The 17,970-nt window shown below is 37.4% G+C and overlaps 1 protein-coding gene across 1 annotated transcript; it reads left to right on the plus strand.

Moving 5' to 3' along the window:
• Positions 1 to 2,243: 2,243 nt before the first annotated feature.
• Positions 2,244 to 12,190, plus strand: ddx4 (DEAD (Asp-Glu-Ala-Asp) box polypeptide 4). The gene is made up of 20 exons (XM_060896161.1): positions 2,244 to 2,283; positions 4,073 to 4,100; positions 5,832 to 5,894; positions 5,975 to 6,022; positions 6,115 to 6,138; positions 6,222 to 6,275; positions 6,572 to 6,640; positions 6,758 to 6,796; positions 7,009 to 7,044; positions 7,124 to 7,168; positions 7,261 to 7,403; positions 7,504 to 7,656; positions 7,990 to 8,144; positions 8,333 to 8,462; positions 9,452 to 9,618; positions 10,176 to 10,321; positions 10,929 to 11,028; positions 11,136 to 11,406; positions 11,502 to 11,609; positions 11,700 to 12,190. The coding sequence occupies exons 1-20, from the start codon at positions 2,257 to 2,259 to the stop codon at positions 11,766 to 11,768; spliced, it is 1,875 nt and encodes a 624-aa protein (XP_060752144.1). The 5' UTR covers positions 2,244 to 2,256; the 3' UTR covers positions 11,769 to 12,190.
• Positions 12,191 to 17,970: the final 5,780 nt, after the last annotated feature.

Here is a 17,970-nt window from a genome sequence, read left to right on the forward strand (position 1 = left end):
AGAGAACTACATTACCCAAAATGCATCTGGAGATGACGGGTTATTTAGTGGGAAGTACAAGGGAACTCCTTAACGTAGTAAAGCACCTGGTTATTTGAATCAATTAAATAACATTAAAATGATAATAATAATAATCTTAAATAATTGCGCTTCAAAGGTTTTTTGCCAAAAAAAAAGTTTAAGCAGTGTGACCAAATTATCTGCAAGAATTTTGTAATTACAACATAACTGTGAGATAACTGCATGCTTAAAAAATGCTATTTATTTTTCGAATAATAATTATTTTATCTTTCTATCTTAGAGAGACATTAATTTTTTTTAAAGTTTCATTTTAATATCAGAAAACGAGTGTAAAGAAATCCATGCTACCTTCACGTGCTCTTCAGTTTAATTAACTTACCACCCTGATAAATTACTCAGTCATTTAGTTGATTGAAGTAAATGACAGTTTCACCAAAAGTATGTGTCCACCACATTTATGCCTTTACATAACTTTCATTTGTATAAGAGGTTTTTGTTTTCTATAGCATTACACTTTCATTTCACTGGAACGAAGGGGTTTAAACATGTTTCTTGAGAACAAAGTAAGATAAAATGGCAAGTATAACATGGCAAACTTTAGATGTAATATATAGGTATACGTATATGCAAACATATGTACAGCATGTAATATATATAGATAAATATATATGTAGTATATACGTAAACATATGTACAGTGAATAAATATAAAGTCTGTAGCAGTGCAGAGATGTGTGGACATTGTTGAAAAGTACAATTAAATGGTTCTAAGGCTATGGCATTGAAAAAGGTGTGTAGACACTGTTGTAAAGGAACAAGAAGTAGAAGGTTATAAGTTTATGGCATTAAAAAAATGTGCAAGCTGAATAAACAAGTGAACTAAATATATATGAATATGAAATATTAGGCAGAATGTACAGTAAGGTGTATATATAGATACACATAAATAAAATAGTGCAGATGTATGTAAGGCACAAGGAGTATAAAAGATACAATATGTAATATGTGCATTGTATGTATACAGAAGTTATACACAGTATTCACATGCCGACATGACATGATGTGACTACTGACTACTGAAGTCTAATTTGAGTGATCACTAAAAAGCATTCTCTTCTCAGCTACAGTAAAAAAGTTATATTTTAAAGGTAGACTATACACCTGTCTAGATAAATAATACACAATAAAAATACAAAAGTAAAAAAAAATTTAGCACCACCCAAACAACAAGAAATAATACACCTACAATGACAAAAAAAATGCACACTATGATTATAGTGAGGACACTTAATTAATTACCAACATATATATTTTTAATACAGTAAATTATAGAAATGTGAGTAATTCTCAATATATTAAAAGAATTGTGACCAGGTGTCTTCAATTGGCTTAATGTGATATAATAGCATTCTATCTATCTATCATCCATCCATCCATCCATCCATCCATCTATCTATCTATCTCTCCATCTATCTATCTATCTATCTATCTATCTATCTATCTGTCTGTCTATCTGTCTATCTATCTATCTGCAACTCTTATTCACAGTAATTGTGATAGCCAGTGAACGCTGCATCACGCCTTGTCTAACACCTCTGTCTTCTGGCGTCTTCGCTCATTTTCATCGATCTGCTCTTCAGAGTAAATCTCAACGTTGACTTTCTTTGTTCAATCTGGCGGATTCGTGTCGTGTCGCTGTGTAGTGTGGGTTCCTTTAGCATCTCTGGTGATTTATAAACACTAAAAAAAAATACTCACACGCACGATGTTTAAAAGTTACTTCATGAAAAGTTTCCGGCTCGTGTTGGTTAAATTAACGCTAATTTACACCTGAGGCCTGTTTGTGAGGAGAAAACCGCCAAGTAGAGCAGAAGGATTTATAGTGATTTTATCGTATTTTACACTAATTAAATAACATGTTTTAATTGTTATCCGGCGAGTTAGAGTGTTTCTTAAACGTTTACAATCGACAGTTGTTCTGTATTCATCCGTTAACTTGTAAAAATCGTACTTATGCTAACACGGAGATTAGCAAGCTAACGCGGCTAACAACTAGCCTGCCGTTAGCGAACAATCTATTTAGCAAATTGACTATAAAATGACTGTTAGTGTAAAAGTGAAGAATTTTTGGTTTGTGTGTCGACGTTTCTGTTAATATTATTTACACAGCTACAAAATTCAAATATGACAACTAACTGTTTTTAATTTATTTCTTTATCATAGCTCATATTCGGACATGGAGAACTGGGAAGACGACGATCAGGTAATTAGGATTCATGTGAAGACATTTGTATGATAATGGGCTCTGCTCTGTGTATAAAATATATATATATATATATATATATATATATATATATATATATATTACACACACACACTTATGTCTCAGGATTTGTGACATCTTTAAAAATCATTGAGTTCTGTTGTATAAAATGAAGCACCTAGGCATCATACAGCTTCTACAAATATTCCTGAACAGATAAGTCGCTCTCAGTAGCTCAGGAAATTGGTTGGCACCTTGTGTAATAAGTCCATTCGTGAAATTTCCTCCCTACTAAATATTCCCAGGTCAACTGTTAGTGGGATTCTAATAAAGTGGAAGCAAATGGGAACAACAGCGACTCAGCCATGTGAAATCGCAGAACGGGGTCAGCGCGTGCAGTCAATAGCAACGGACCTCCAAACTTCACATGGTCTTCAGATTTGCTCAAGAACAGTGTGCAGAGAGCTTTAAGGAATGGGTTTCAATGGCTGAGAAGCTGCATCTAAGCTTTACATCACAGAGTGCAACACAAAGCACCGGATGCAGTGATGTAAAGCGTGCCATCACTGGACGAGTTCTCTGGAGTGATGAATCACGTTTCTGTCTGCCTGACTGCATTGTGCCCTAGTTAAATTTGGTGAAGGGGTTGTTTTTCAGGGGTTGGTCTTGGCCCTTTAGTTCCAGTTAAAGGAACTCTTAATGCTTCAGTGCACCACAACATTTTTGACATCTATGGAAATGATTTTTGGCCTTATTGCGCCTAAGAAAACTCTGAATGTGAATCAAATTGTATAAATTTATTATTATTATTATTATTATTATTATTAACACATGACAAGTCTTATTTTGACAGCAATACAAAATGACTACAAGAGGAGTATGTTTTTTAAATGTCTTTTCTGTGAACCTGGATGAAGTATATGGTTGAGGGCCTCTCCTATTAAAAAAAAGAGCATCTGTTTTTTTGTTTCATGTTTTAAGCAGTGTTTGTTTTCTGAAAGTGACCACTCCCAAAAGAAATCCTTCATCATAGGTTAAATTTGATAGAGACTTGATCGAACAACTCTTCACACTGAGGGGTCTATTGGAAATTAATTATTCCAGAAAATGTCCGTACCCACCGTGCGAGGATATAACAGCCATCTGTCACCTGTCTCAGTCTGTGAATTAATAATGCATAAAGCAACAAATGTGACTGCACTATACCCATTGAAATTACTTTCAATCAATAGCCATTGCTGATAATGGGATGGCTGTATTGTGTGCCCATTCAGGCAGTAAGGTAGCCTTCAGCATGTTTTCCTTTTTTCTTTTTATGTCTCTTTCATGTTCATGGGGTTATTGAATTTACAAGATAACATGCACTCTTCCAAAATCCTGATTGCATTTATGTAGCATTGTGGTACTTAATGTGAACATCTGGTATAAGTTTAATAGACTCTTTCAGAGGCAGCATGCAGTAGGGGCTTCTTATATATTCTCTCTTACTATGCAAAATCCATACAAATGTTTACTTTTTCCTGTGGAAAGAATCTGTACAATCCCATAGAATCTTCATTATCTAATCTCTTAGAATATGGTGTTCTGCTTTCCTTTTTCTTTATTCGTATTGCAACGAAAATATTGGAATGGTTTCTTCCCAAAGGTTTTATTTTTTTTAAATGTTTATGACCTGGACAAAACACACAGCAACATTAGAGATTAGGGTCCTTATCGCTTGCTAATAGGTGTGTATATAACCTACAGGATGGTAATTTTCTTTGTTTTAAAATGTTTGTCTTCTCCACAGAGCCCTGTTGTGACCAGCATGACACTGGGTAAAACATTTCACTCATCTTTAAATATCACTATCAAACCATACAAGAAATGTAGAACTTAAGTATATTTGGTATGGAACTGAACAATTCCAGCTTTACTAAAGTTCATTTATTTTGAAAATGTCTGTGCCTGTGCAAGCTTGACGATGTAAACCTTTCCTACAGAAAGCCTATTGAAAAGACTATATATCTGTGTTATTACAGATACAGCAGTTGATCTGTATTCTGCATGGGACATCACATGATTAGGTGTTTTAGGATGATTTAGGTCACTTGTAGCCCTAATGGCAATTGCATTCAGTTAACTAATATCGCATGGAAAAAGAAATTGTTTTTGCAGCTACTATTCTGATCAAATTTTTGTATTAAGGCCATGTAGTTTTATAAGCAGGTTAAAGTTTTCTCTCTGGGATTAGATGCATCTGATTAAATATCAACCTAAGTGGGTTTACAAGCTTTAGTTTGTTTTTACATGGACAGGTTGACACTTGTCCCAAATCTACCAAGCTGCTTGGTTCTTTTCTCTCTCTGTGTTCTCTGTGAGAACTCGTGGAACAGCGGGAGTCAGCAAAGTAGCTTCAAAAGCATCAGTGGTAGGCAGTCATAAATATCATTAGAATTATGTGGTGCTTTATGCACAGTCATATTTTTATGGTAATACATCTTTTATATTTTGATCTATAACCCAATAATGACATTTACATACACGCTATGACTAAAAGTATATGGATACCTGACCATCAATGTTTCAAGACTTTGTTATATTTATATCCTTCATTCTTTTACTAAGACTTTCCACTAATTTTTAAAATATGGCTGAATGTTAATCCCTGCAATGGAAATATAATTGAGGTCAGTTACTGATGTCTGATAAGTCCTGGGGTAGAGTCAGTGTTTCAGTTCATCCAGAGGTGTTCAGTGGGATGATGTCAGGGCTCGGGTAGCTCGAATTCTTTCACGTCAGCTAAATTGTTTTAAAATATCTCGTCTTGTGTACAGGGCCAATGTCATGCTTAAGAAATGTTTGGGTCTCAAATGCCCCTTTTCCACCAAGGCAGTTTGAGTGCTGGTTCAGAGTCTAATTTAAAATCAGTTCTTTCTTTTTCGACACCCAAAGCACCGGCTCTGAACAAGGAAAAGTGGTTCTTAAGTAGCACCAAAACATTGCTGGTCTAGACTTAAGAACCGCTTGTGTCAGGGGCTGTGGGCGGGGTTACTGTGACCAACAAGACAAAAGAGAACGTCATTAGCGCCATATTTAAACAATTTTTACTCAGGATTTGCCGTGTTTGGATGCCAATGTAGGTTCGTAAAGCCATGTGCATTAACAGTAAAGCAACATCCACCATTGTTGATGTTTGTGTTTGCCGCAGCTGCGCCCACATTGCTGTATAATGTTGTATACAGTGACATCAGACTTGGCTCTGTGATGGCTCTCTAGCCCATGGAAAGGCAAACTGTTTCTTAGAAGGCTCGCCAGTGGAGCCAACTTCAAACCAGCGCCAGCACTAGCTCTGAACCAGCACCTGGTTCCTTCTGGTGGAAAGGGGGCATTAGTTTCAAAGTTTCAAAAAGTTTGTTGCTACCACAAGCAGGCATGCTACACAATTGTATGCTATAAACTTTGCGGCATATTTGTGTGATGATCAGGTATTCACAAACATTTGTCTGTACAGTGTATCTGTGTGATCTAAAGAGCAATGTACTGTCTAACAGTTAATGTGTTTCTAGACAATGAGGAAAGTCATAGGAAAGGTGGTGGAGGTGGTTTTGGGACTCCAGGGGGCAATAGGGGTGAGTCTTTCGGTTTCTGTTGTAATGCCTGCTAATCACAAGTGTTGGATCAGATTATTCATAGATGTTTTCAACATCAGGTCGGGGCTTTAGAGGACGAGGCGGAGGCTTCAAGAGCTTCAGTTCAGGTGTTTCTCCCCCACATCATCTCCTTATTTGCTTACTTTTTTGATTGTTTTTTAAGTTATTGGTTTGCTTACCTGTGTGCATTTCTATGCAGGATTTGACGAAAATAGAAATGAAGGTTGGTAGGCCTTGACATTTAAAACCTAGATGTACAATACACCACTGTTATGGGCTTAGACCATGTGTTGTCTTTGCTTCTAGTTGATGGTAGCAGCTCCTGTAATGGTGGTGGATTCAGGGGAAGTGGCAGCAGAGGCAAGTATTCAGGGCCCAGTTTGGGTAAAACTCCTTATAGCAGTTTATTGATCTTTATTATTATGCAGGTGGAAGAAGAGGATTTAGAAATGTTTTTTTAACTCTGGTAACTTAATGCCCTTTAATTTTTTTTTTTTTTTACTTTGTTTAACCATTGGTGTGCATGTTCACTTACAATCAGTTTTTCTCCATCAGAAGGTAATGAATATGACAATGATGGGGCTAAGATGTAGCACAGATTTGTCAGAATATATGAGCAATGAATATTTCTGAAAATATGCTCATGAATATTGCAGGTTTCAAAAGTGACTTTGGTAGCAGAGGTGGGCGTGGAGGAAGAGGAGGCCGTGGAGCTTTCCAAAAGGGTACAAACAAATATGGGTTACAGCTCGTGAGCACACAGCGGTTTGGTGATTTATCTGTTCAAACATGCTTGATTGGACTCTTTGATCTTTACCGTTTGTTTCTGCATTGTTTCTTAGGTGATGATGAAGGTAGAAGACGCTTTGGTGGAGGTGGAGGTGATGCTGTCTTGCAAGATTTTTGTTTATTATATACGGCCCAAATCAAATTGGGTTGAATATGTGTACAAAAAGCAGGTTTTGAAGTGTCTGGATGTGAGACATGTAATAAATGAATGACTTTTATATCTTCCTGATAAACTTATCTGTTCTTAATTGAGCTTTAGTGTTAGGATTGGCTTCACATTGCTATTTGTTTTAAATATATATAGGATACAGAGGACGGGATGAGGAGGTGTTTTCAAAGGGTATGTTCATACTGTAACTGACTAATTGTAAGTGCCGCTTGTGTCTTTTGAGATTTTTCATTTACTTTTAATTCATTAGGATCACAGGAGGATGGTGATGGAAAAGAAGATGGTGGGACAGCAGGTTTGTAATTCCTCATATCGTTAGTATCCAAAACACTGTTAACGTCCATCACTAAGCCAGTCTGAAATAAACACACTGCCTTTATCCTGTAGGACCCAAAGTCATCTATATACCCCCTCCACCTCCAGAAGAAGAGACCTCAGTTTTTGCCCATTATGCAACAGGCATTAATTTTGACAAGTATGATGATATTCTTGTAGACGTAAGTGGAACCAATCCACCCAGAGCAATCATGGTGAGTAGGGACCTTCATATTTTTTTCCCCTCTACCTCATTAAATTTTTTTCTGCAAATTAGTTTGATTCCTTTGATCACCCCCTTTTTTTTGTTTCTAGACATTTGAAGAAGCACAACTCTGTGAGACTCTTAACAGAAATGTTGCCAAATCAGGATACGAAAAGCCTACACCTGTTCAGAAGCACGGTATTCCAATCATTTCTGCCGGAAGGGATCTTATGGCTTGTGCCCAGACTGGATCTGGAAAAACGGTGAGCACTCACTAAGATCTATGGCAGTTCATTTTAGATTGGAAGTATTTATTGTGACAAACACTGATTAGTAATAGTTTTAGAATGGTAATATCTGTCACTTGGTGTAAATGAAATTGTTTTTGTAGATGTAAAGTATTATGGAACAATATTACTCTAAGTATTCTTTGTGTGGGACTGACTGTGGTTTATGATCCTGGAAGTCCACACCCTAAGTGGTTAAAACCGGAACAATCTACTGTGTGGGTTAGCAAACTGTATTGCTTTTTCATTTCATGGTTTATGTATGTATTTATTTATTTATTTATTTATTTATTTATTTTCTGTCCTCAGGCTGCGTTTTTGCTGCCTATTCTGCAGCATCTCATGAGTGATGGTGCAGCAGCCAGCAAGTTCAGTGAGGTGCAGGAGCCTGAAGTAATCATTGTGGCTCCCACCAGGGAACTCATTAATCAGATTTACCTCGAGGCCCGCAAGTTTGCCTATGGGTATAAACCTGTCTAACATTTACATAATTCTTTTATTTCTCTTTCAAAGCGATGCATATGAAAAATGTCACTGTTGCAAGTTTCTTCAGGTGCTCTGTCAGGTTTAACGCTATGGTGTAATTGATTGTAGGATTATGATGTAAATTTACTATAAAGACTGATACACTTTTGGAACATGTGTCTTGTAGCACTTGTGTGCGTCCTGTCGTGGTTTATGGTGGCACAAGCACTGGATATGCAATCCGAGAAGTGTTGAAGGGCTGTAACGTGTTGTGCGGCACACCTGGAAGATTGCTCGACATTATCGGACGTGGAAAGGTAATTTGCATTATTTCTGAAAGTTGACTGCACTGTTTGAGTAGGTGAGCAATTATAAGAGTTTGTTCAGGATATTAGAATTTTCCAAGAATGAAATACCTTGAGATGAACATTTCATTAATTGAAACTAGTTAATTGGCAGCTTTATATGATGAGCTGCATAATTTTTTGCGTATTAATTATTCATTCATTTTCTACCGCTTATCCAAACTACTCGGGTCACGGGGAGCCTGTGCCTATCTCGGGCGTCATCGGGCATCAAGGCAGGATACACCCTGGACAGAGTGCCAACCCATTGCATGGCACACACTCTCATTCACTTACACACACACACTACGGGCAATTTTCCAGAGATGCCAATCAACCTACCATGCATGTCTTTGGACCGGGGGAGGAAACCGGAGTACCCGGAGGAAACCCCCGAGGCACGGGGAGAACATGCAAACTCCGCGTATTAATTATTTAAACAAAATGATTCAGCTTCACTGGGGCTTAGAATTGAAAGTGGCAGTAACATTATTTGGCCTGGTCCCTCCACCCAATAATATGCAACATTCATAACATCTGAATCTTCAGCGAATGTAAAATATTATAATGTCGGTCGTTTAGTAGAGTTCACTCAGTAAGCAGGAGCTTTTAGCACAATTAGTGCTTGTGCATTGAAAGCTGCATTGCACAATCTTCTAAAGTTGTCAGGGTTCATTTGTCGGTCATGTTTCCGGTATTCAGTCTGGTCTTGATCTCCTGTGTCTTTTTATTTTACTTAAAATATTAATCTGTTCTAAATAAATGTTTGTGTGTTTTGAGACAGTTTTACATATGACTCAGTGGCAGCAGTGCTGTCTGTGTGTGTGTGTGTGTGTGTGTGTGTGTTCTTGAGAAGTGAACAGTACTTGGTAATTTTACATAATTAATGTAATCCTTCAGAGATGTTATGAAACTTCACTTGGCTGCATGTGAAAGTTAATTAGCTCATTTGTGGTGCCCAGGTTGGACTAAGTAAAGTTCGTTTTTTGGTGCTGGATGAAGCTGATCGAATGTTGGACATGGGCTTTGAGCCAGACATGCAAAAGCTGGTGAACTCTCCAGGAATGCCTCCTAAAGAAGAACGGCAAACCCTCATGTTCAGTGCCACATATCCAGAGGATATTCAAAGGTCTGTCATTTTCATATTGGGGTTAGCCCACTTTTTGGGCTACTGGAACATTAATGGAGACCCCCTCATAATTTTTATTAAAGTTAGACATCTAACCTTTCAGTTTATTTTTATTGAACATTTGGTAACATCAATAGCTCTTGTGTTATGGCAGCTACTGTATAAACAGTTGTTCGCCGACCAGTCATTCACAGCTTGTTAGTAAAGCGGAATGTTAGTGTCACAGTGACACTAGCCAACTGCAGGCTTTTGTGAACTCAAGTATGGAAAACAATGTAGATAGCACCTTCCTCTGAGTAGGTTATGCTGCCCTATGAAGGGAAAAAGATGCGTTCGGCTGGCTTTTGGTCCTGGCGTTATCCTACGAGAACCAGTAAGGGTGAAGGCTAAGTTGGTGGATGTGAAATGTAATTTAAAATAAACTTGTCCAGTTTGATTGATCTCGAACACATTTTGTGTAGTATATTTCATTAGTTATCAGTAGATGTCGAACACTCTGTGCCATGTAAGTATTCTTATTAAATTCACAAAAAAAGGTAAACCTCTGTGTGTTCTAGGTTGGCAGCTAATTTCCTTAAGGTGGATTATCTCTTCCTGGCTGTGGGGGTGGTGGGAGGAGCCTGCAGCGACATAGAGCAGGTCATCATTCAAGTCACTCAGTACTCAAAGAGGGAGAAGCTGCTGGAGCTGCTGAAGACCACAGGTGACCCAAACCTGACCTAGTGATTATACATTGTTTATTGCATGAAATAAAGAAATAGACTAACCTTTTCAGAGATATCACACTTACTGATTGACACTAACTGGCTTGCTAGCTGTAAAATCCATGTGAACCGTTGGCAAATTTGGCTTCCCTTCTTTTTAATTATTATTATTGAAACATTAAATTCGTAAATGTATCATTTGCCATTGCTGATATCGTGGACTGGAACTAACTGCAGTATAACTTTTATTCATGTATCTAATAGAAATAAACTTGGATGGATACTAATCTTCCCAGTCATTACATTTAGCCTGGCTGTATATACGTAGGTGTGTTTGTATATTTTATTCCTGTCAAAAAAGATAGGATTTGCTGCATTTGATGTTCACAAACAGCCAAAACAAGAACGCATTAATCTTCATCTTATTTATGTTTTATTTACATATTGTATATTGGATTTTTCACCAACCATATAACTAGCGGTTTCAGAGCACATTACTTGTGTGAAATTATTTGATGATCAGCCTGCAAGTGCAGTTGCAAAATGCAAACTAGAGTTGAGGCAAGCAAATATCCTGCGGTGAAGGTAATGTTCTGCTATCCTCAGGGACGGAGAGGACAATGGTCTTTGTTGAAACCAAAAGAAGTGCAGATTTCATTGCAACTTTTCTCTGTCAAGAGAAAGTGTCCACTACTAGCATCCATGGGTAGGTACCCTGGCAGACACCTAATGATGTTTTTAAGTCCTCACAAATATTAATTTTTAAAAAATGGGATACGTCCTCAAAAGCGTTGTCTTTATCTTCATGAGCAGTGATCGGGAACAGCGAGAGCGGGAGAAAGCTCTCAGTGACTTTCGCACAGGTCAGTGTCCTGTGCTGGTTGCTACTTCTGTCGCTGCTAGAGGTCTGGACATTGAGCATGTGCAGCATGTGGTGAACTTTGACCTACCAAAAGACATAGACGAGTATGTGCACCGCATTGGGAGAACGGGACGATGTGGAAACACAGGAAGAGCTGTGTCCTTCTTTGACCCAGAGCCTGATACTCCTCTAGCTCGCTCTCTGGTCAAAGTCCTCTCAGGGGTTTGTTTCCATTAACACTAGAATTTTCCACAGGACCTACTTTTTCTTATTATTTTTTAAGAGTATTAAATTTAACGGTTTCCTCTTTTGTTCAGGCCCAACAGGAAGTACCTTCATGGCTGGAGGAAATTGCATTCAGTGCTCATGGCACCACAGGGTTTAACCCACGTGGTAAAGTGTTTGCCTCCACTGACACTCGCAGGGTAATAACCTTTCTCATAGGCTAATTTTGCATTTGTGAACCATCTGTGTAGTTATTGTTATGAGTGCCTTGGTTTTTCCCTGTATTTTAGGGTGAATCATTCCTTAAGAACCAGACACCACAGCCAGCTGCAGATGCCGATGATGAGGACTGGGAGTAGATTTACTTTTAGGATTTAAGCTTTTTTGTTGTGTGATTTCTGTGTTCTGTTTTACTTTTTTTATGTTAAAGAAAAGAAGCCTATGGGCCCAAAGAGAAGTGTGCAGAGAAAGTTGAATGTGGCAGACCTTGAGCTTAGGAACTAAAAGGATCCACAGGTTCAGCCTGATGATAAGCAGCTTCACGGTATAATTTTTTGGTGAATCACTTAACTGCTCAATGTGTTTGCACTTAGTTTGTGTTTTTTTGGTTTTCCTGTAGATCAGTAGGTAGGCGTCAGTGTGGATTATTCACATTTTCAGTATGCAAAAGTACATTGATTTTGTAAAAGCCTTTAACTGAGGGTTGTCTCTGGCCTCTTTAAGTAAATAAAGCTCTTTTCTGCCAGAGGTTTCCATGTTGCCTTTTGATAAATGTGTGAAGGTGTTTGTTTTCAATGGAAAAAAGTTGTTTTTTTCTGTCATGCCAATAAATTCACACAACAGAGGTTTTCCTCTGCAGTGTTTCATATTTACAGGCTATACTCATTGATTGTTACCAAGAACAAGCACCAAGTAGATCACTTTATAGTTCTGAACCTTTACTCAGTGCAGTCTGTGAAGGCACAAAATCAGATAATGCTACTTCCTCCCTGTCAGGTACAATGGCATATGTAAATATTTTTTATACAGGATAAGACCACTGTAAACAAGGCCTAAATGTAGATTGGGGCGTGGCACAAATTGGGAGTGGGCAAAGGTTACAAATTTATGTGCTAATTTGATTTCCAGTTTAATAAAATGTAGGAGTAAAAGAGGAAGAATGTTTTCCATGTTAACTACGAAGTCCCTAATATGGTTAGAAAGGCCACGAGGTCAGGATTATTTATATAGTTATATAGAGGTATCAGAGGTGTATATTCTTAAAATTCTACGCACTGTTGTGGTGGCCTGGGGATATTGGGTCAAATTCTGGGGAAGAAAATTAATTTAAACATTGGTCCTGTGAATAGGTAAAGCAGCTTATACTGTATTTTGAACAGCCATGTTGTGTTTTGTTCATAGTGCGGAAAAATATACATGGTATCAAAATCCTATTTACAATCTCAGGGTTCCCACGCGTCCTGGAAAACCTGGAAATCCTGGAAAATTAATGACCAATGTTCCAGTCCTGGAAAACACATGGAAAATGAGAGAAAACATAAATTGTCCTGGAAAAAATCTTGTTGTCCTGGAAAATTATTTTATTTTTATTTATTTTTATTTACTTTATTATCTTAATTATTAAATTATTATTATAAATGTTCTTGATCATTTAAAGAACAGTTTACAACTGGTCGAAACAATTAACGTTAGTAACAGAAAGCGCTCTCTTCAGGGACGCTGAGTTTTGACGTTTTTTTGTTATGCTGTTTAATCTCGCTGTGACGGATGACGCTGTCTTGTGTTGGCGGTTTCAGGTGCTAGGAATGGTTTAAGTGCTCGAATGTTTTCAGCAAATGGTGACGGGTAAGCATGTTATATCAACCTTGTTAATCTGAATATCATGTGCAAGGGGAATGCACAGCAAACTAAAGCATGCATGACGGCATTGGCCTGAGAAAGGAAAGGGTATTAATATGTGCGGCCTTTTTATTTTATAATTGTTGAAATTTCATTCACATGACAAATTGTCTTTAAAAGTAATCCATCCACACAATCCCCGAAACCTGTTTTATGGGCGATATACTGTAAGAAGTCAAAATTAGATATTCTACTGACGGGATGCACAGTGAAGCATACATTGAACAATTATTTGCATGCTCAAAGTGCAGCACAGACTAGTGTTGTAAACATATACAGTAAGGCGAAGGCTGGTAACCTATAATGGGTTTACTTATATAAACTTAAAAACACGTTTGCAAATGTGATATTGATTTTTGCAACAGTTCACTAAACAAGAAGTTAAGTGACTTCCTTTCTATCCTTCACTAACCATAGGATCACTCCTGTCACTTCCTTTTTAGCAACATACAATGGCGTTTCTTTGAGTAGGCATTTATTAACGAATGGTTCGTGAAAGTGAATATCATCATAAATACCGTCATTTTCTTTATTCCTAAATGAATACGTATTTTGAATGACTCGTTTGAAAGAGCTCTGTGTGTGGGTATCTGGTGTTTTTCTAATTTTATAGTTAAGTAATAGCCATAAAGCGTACGTTGTTTTTAAGACTTCTGGAGAGAAGAACATACTACTTTAGGCCGTGAATCTGTGATCCTTGTCTTTTTTTCCTAAATTTGAAATGTCCTGGAAAAGTCCTGGAAAATGATTTCTGAAAAAGAGTGGGAACCCTGAATCTGTAAATAATTAATGTGATAATTTCTTTCTTCCATTGTTAAACCCATAAGGAGTTAAGTGCCTGGAGTTGTCTGGAAAGTGTTGAATTCTTGCTAGAATTTTGCCATGTACGCACTGTATATAAAGAGGCTAGTTTATATATATGATATATAAGAGGCCATTTAATATATGCTTATTGACGGTTCTTGATACTTCAGCTGTGTGTTGTTGAAAAATGTGTTTTTAATAATCTGTTATCTGGGGAGAGGAATCTACTTTCATGGCTGCTGTAAATGCTTAGTTCATTAATGGAAATCCCGGCATAGGTTTTGGAGCTTCTCTTCACCGGAAGTTATTTTAATGAAACCTGTGATGGTGCTATAGTCAGAATAATGAATGGAGAGAGGGCTGGTTTTAAAAAATCATATTTCTCTGTTGAATGACTAATAAGTAATTTTCTATACATTCATGCATCTATAGGTTAAAATGTTTAATTTTCTTGTCCTGTTTCTTTTATTTGTACCAGTCTGGGTGGGAACTTTCAGTACTTTTGTTTTTTCATTTGTCTTTTTTTTTTTAAATGATATTTCCTTGTGTTCTTTGCACAACTCAACAACAAAACAGTAAAGAGTTCAGAAAATTGATGAATATCTCAAAGTGCTGCAATTCAGCTTTAATTTAAGGGCATTTACAACCCTACTGTGTTGAATAGCACTTTTTATAAATCGACTGTACATGTAGTCACCCAGTTGACTCTCCCCATCCAAGTATTATACAAAACTAGATGTACTGTACCAACAAATGTGCTTCAGGTAATTGTCTATCTGCACTGTCACATGCCCTATAATGGGGCTAAGCAGATAATGTAGCCCTATATACCTCATAATTAATCTTGTTTTTGTCAGCAGTTACAAGAAAGTCACAACAAATACACAGGAACCAGTTCTGCTAGCAGCCATAATTATCTACAGCATAAAATAAAGTGGTATGCTTGGGATCATGAGCAGTTCCAGACTTTCTCCATATACTTCTCTTTGCTATGAGTTTTTCCTCTCATCTGTCTGTAGTATGAAGCTTCAGAACTATACGGAATTTTGGCTCTAATGTGGTGTTTCTGTTTTTTGTGGCTCTTTAATGGTCTTACTCTTGATTTGCTCTTACTAATAGGATTATTTTGATGTCTTTTGCCTAATGATTGCTTGCTTTTCTAGCAGTGACGGATCATTTGGCTTCATATGGAGACTTAACAGTAAAAAAAAAAAAAACAGGTTACACTTAAAATTAAATCTTTTATCTGCTGAATTATATTATTTCTCTAAATCTTTTTTTTTGGTAATTTTTATTAATTAATTTAAAATACAATATATGGTGTTATGCAGCTAATAGGACAATAGTTATATAATTGAACAAAAATATAGATTCGATTAGATTCAGCTTTGTCATTACACATGTATACGTACCCAAGGCAACAAAATGCAGTTTGGCATCTAACCAGAAGTGCAATAAGCAGCAAGTGCAAGATGTACAGTATTCACAGTATGATAACAGTATGAACAGGATAATATACAGATATATGCTATGGATATATAGGTATGGATATACAAGATATACAGGTTGTGTGCTATAGACACGAAATATACACAGTGTTATATATTATATTGACAAATATACAGGTACTATAAACATAATATACAGGTGTGGGTGGTCACCAGGAGGCAGAGTTTAGTAAGGTGACAGCCCTAGGGAAAAAGCTGTCCCTCAGTCTACTGCTTTTTGGCAGGTGGAAAAAACAATCTATGTGCAGGTTAAGAGGAGTCTTTAAGAATGCTGCGAGCTTGACGTAGAAGCTGGAAGTAAAGTTCCAGTGATGCGCTGAGCGGGTTTTCGGCTGTGCAATTCCCATAACAGACTGACAGTTGGTCAGGAGACGATAAAAGTTCACCAGGTTGGCTTAAGTGTCCTCAGGAAGAACAGGCACTGGTGAGCTTTCTTGACCAGGCTGGAGGTGTTGGTGTTCCATTACAGGTTGTCTGATATGTGGATACCCAGGAACTTGAAGCTGGAGACATGTTCAACTGGCAGCTTGTGGATGTGGCGTGTGTGCCCCTTCTCTTCCTCCTGAAGTCCATGATGAGCTCCTTTGTTTTGCTGGGGTTAAGGAGCAGGATGTTGTCGGCACACCATGCTTCCAGATGCTGTACCTCTTCCCTGTAGACTGTCTCATTGTTGTTGGTGATGAATCCAATCACTGTGGTGTCATCAGAAAACTTGATTATGGAATTAGATCCATGCACAGGCCTGCAGTCATGAGTGAAGAGGGAATAGAGGAATGGGCTCAGCACACAGCCCTGTGGTATACCTGTGTTAAGGGTATTTTTGGACATGTCTATATTGTATATTGACCTGTACAAGATATGCAGGAATGGTGAAGGTTTTTTAATTGCAAATAAGTTTTATAATCTATGTTTTAAATATTTTGGAATATATCAGGAGATTAACTGAAAAAGATATAGTTAGGAAGAATGTACATTTTCACTTAATTGAGGAAGAAGGATTTTTGCATGTTGCCTTCGTTTATCTTCTTGTTTACCAATTTTTCCAGCTCAGCATGCGTTTTGGTTTTTCCTATCATTAGTAAACTGTATATCAAATTCTGCATCCTGTGGTCACTCCTCGACTTTGGTAAAAGTCTGTGTTTGTGTGCTCACCATCTCTGGTTTAAGAGGGAATGGACAAATACAAGTTAATTTCATTAGGTTGTAATGGATCTGCTGTGGCCAGAGGTGGATTACAGACCAGGCTTTTGTGCCCATTTATGCAGTTATCCTATCAGTTAATCGTGCAGATACAGGTCAAGAGCTTCAGTTAATCTTCACATCAAACATAGAATATGAAAAAGCATGATCTCTGTGGCTTTAACTGGGACAGGATTGAGTATTTCAGAAAGTAAGCAAATTGGTTTGAGCTTTCAGGAAGGATACTGTAACTTGTGTAATTTCTTAGAAAAGCATCTCAACATGTGCAAGACCATATTAAGTTTCACTCACACTGGGTTTCTGTACACGTCCTGCCAGCACAGACCAATCTGGCTATTCTGCTCTGATATCACTCATCAGCAATTTTTTCAGTTTATGAAAATACCAGATGGTTAGCAGTTTTTGAAATAATCAACTCCAGCCCATCTTGTACAAACATTTATACCACAGTTAAAGTCAGGCAGTTTTCCCCATTCTGATGTTTGATATACCTCAAGCTCTTGACTTGTATCTACAATCTAAGAATCTAAGAAATCTAAGATATTATGTATTATGCTGCTGCCACATGATTGTATAAGTGCATAATGAGCAGATGTGTCAATTACAGTGGATAGTAATTGTATAAACGACAATTATATTAATCAAGTTAGGAACTCACAGGTGCACAAAACATGGATAACCATGGGGTTAGGTTAATAAGATTAAGTACATCAATTAGTGTATCAAATAAAACTATATATAAAAAAAACTCTGGATGTGAATTTTTCCATTGGGTTGAAGTTAAATAAACTCCAAGATTAAAAAAAAAAGGCCGCAGAAGACTGGCTCAACATGTCACTCAATTTAGAGATTCTGAATCTGAGCTTGTTAAAGAAATGCGCTTTGATGATTTGGTGATAGGCTTTAGAGATGAAAAGCAGGAAAGTAGCCAGTCTTTTAAGGCAAGACTGCTTTCTGTGTATCTCTAACACCAGTTAAAACCTTTTATTGGGTGGACAAAATGGTAATCTATGCATTATGCATGTGTTGGGTTGTGTGCAGACCGGTCACGGTCTATGTATTGGTTCCTGCAGAGCAGGATAGGGAGGTGGCTTAGGTTCCTGCCAAGGGGCCATAGGATTTATAAACCTATTCTGGGTGGTGACTGATC

This window comes from Tachysurus vachellii, chromosome 20 (assembly GCF_030014155.1).
Source record: "Tachysurus vachellii isolate PV-2020 chromosome 20, HZAU_Pvac_v1, whole genome shotgun sequence".
In the NCBI taxonomy this organism is placed as follows: Eukaryota; Metazoa; Chordata; class Actinopteri; order Siluriformes; family Bagridae; genus Tachysurus; species Tachysurus vachellii.

What these genes read in the sequence shown, in the direction of transcription:
- ddx4 (XM_060896161.1), top strand. Translation starts at nt 2,257, where the DNA reads ATGGAGAACTGGGAAGACGACGATCAG. An exon ending in TGTGACCAGCATGACACTGG is followed by an intron (nt 4,101 to 5,831) that starts GTAAAACATTTC and finishes ATGTGTTTCTAG; the next exon opens with ACAATGAGGAAAGTCATAGG. An exon ending in GACTCCAGGGGGCAATAGGG is followed by an intron (nt 5,895 to 5,974) that starts GTGAGTCTTTCG and finishes TTTCAACATCAG; the next exon opens with GTCGGGGCTTTAGAGGACGA.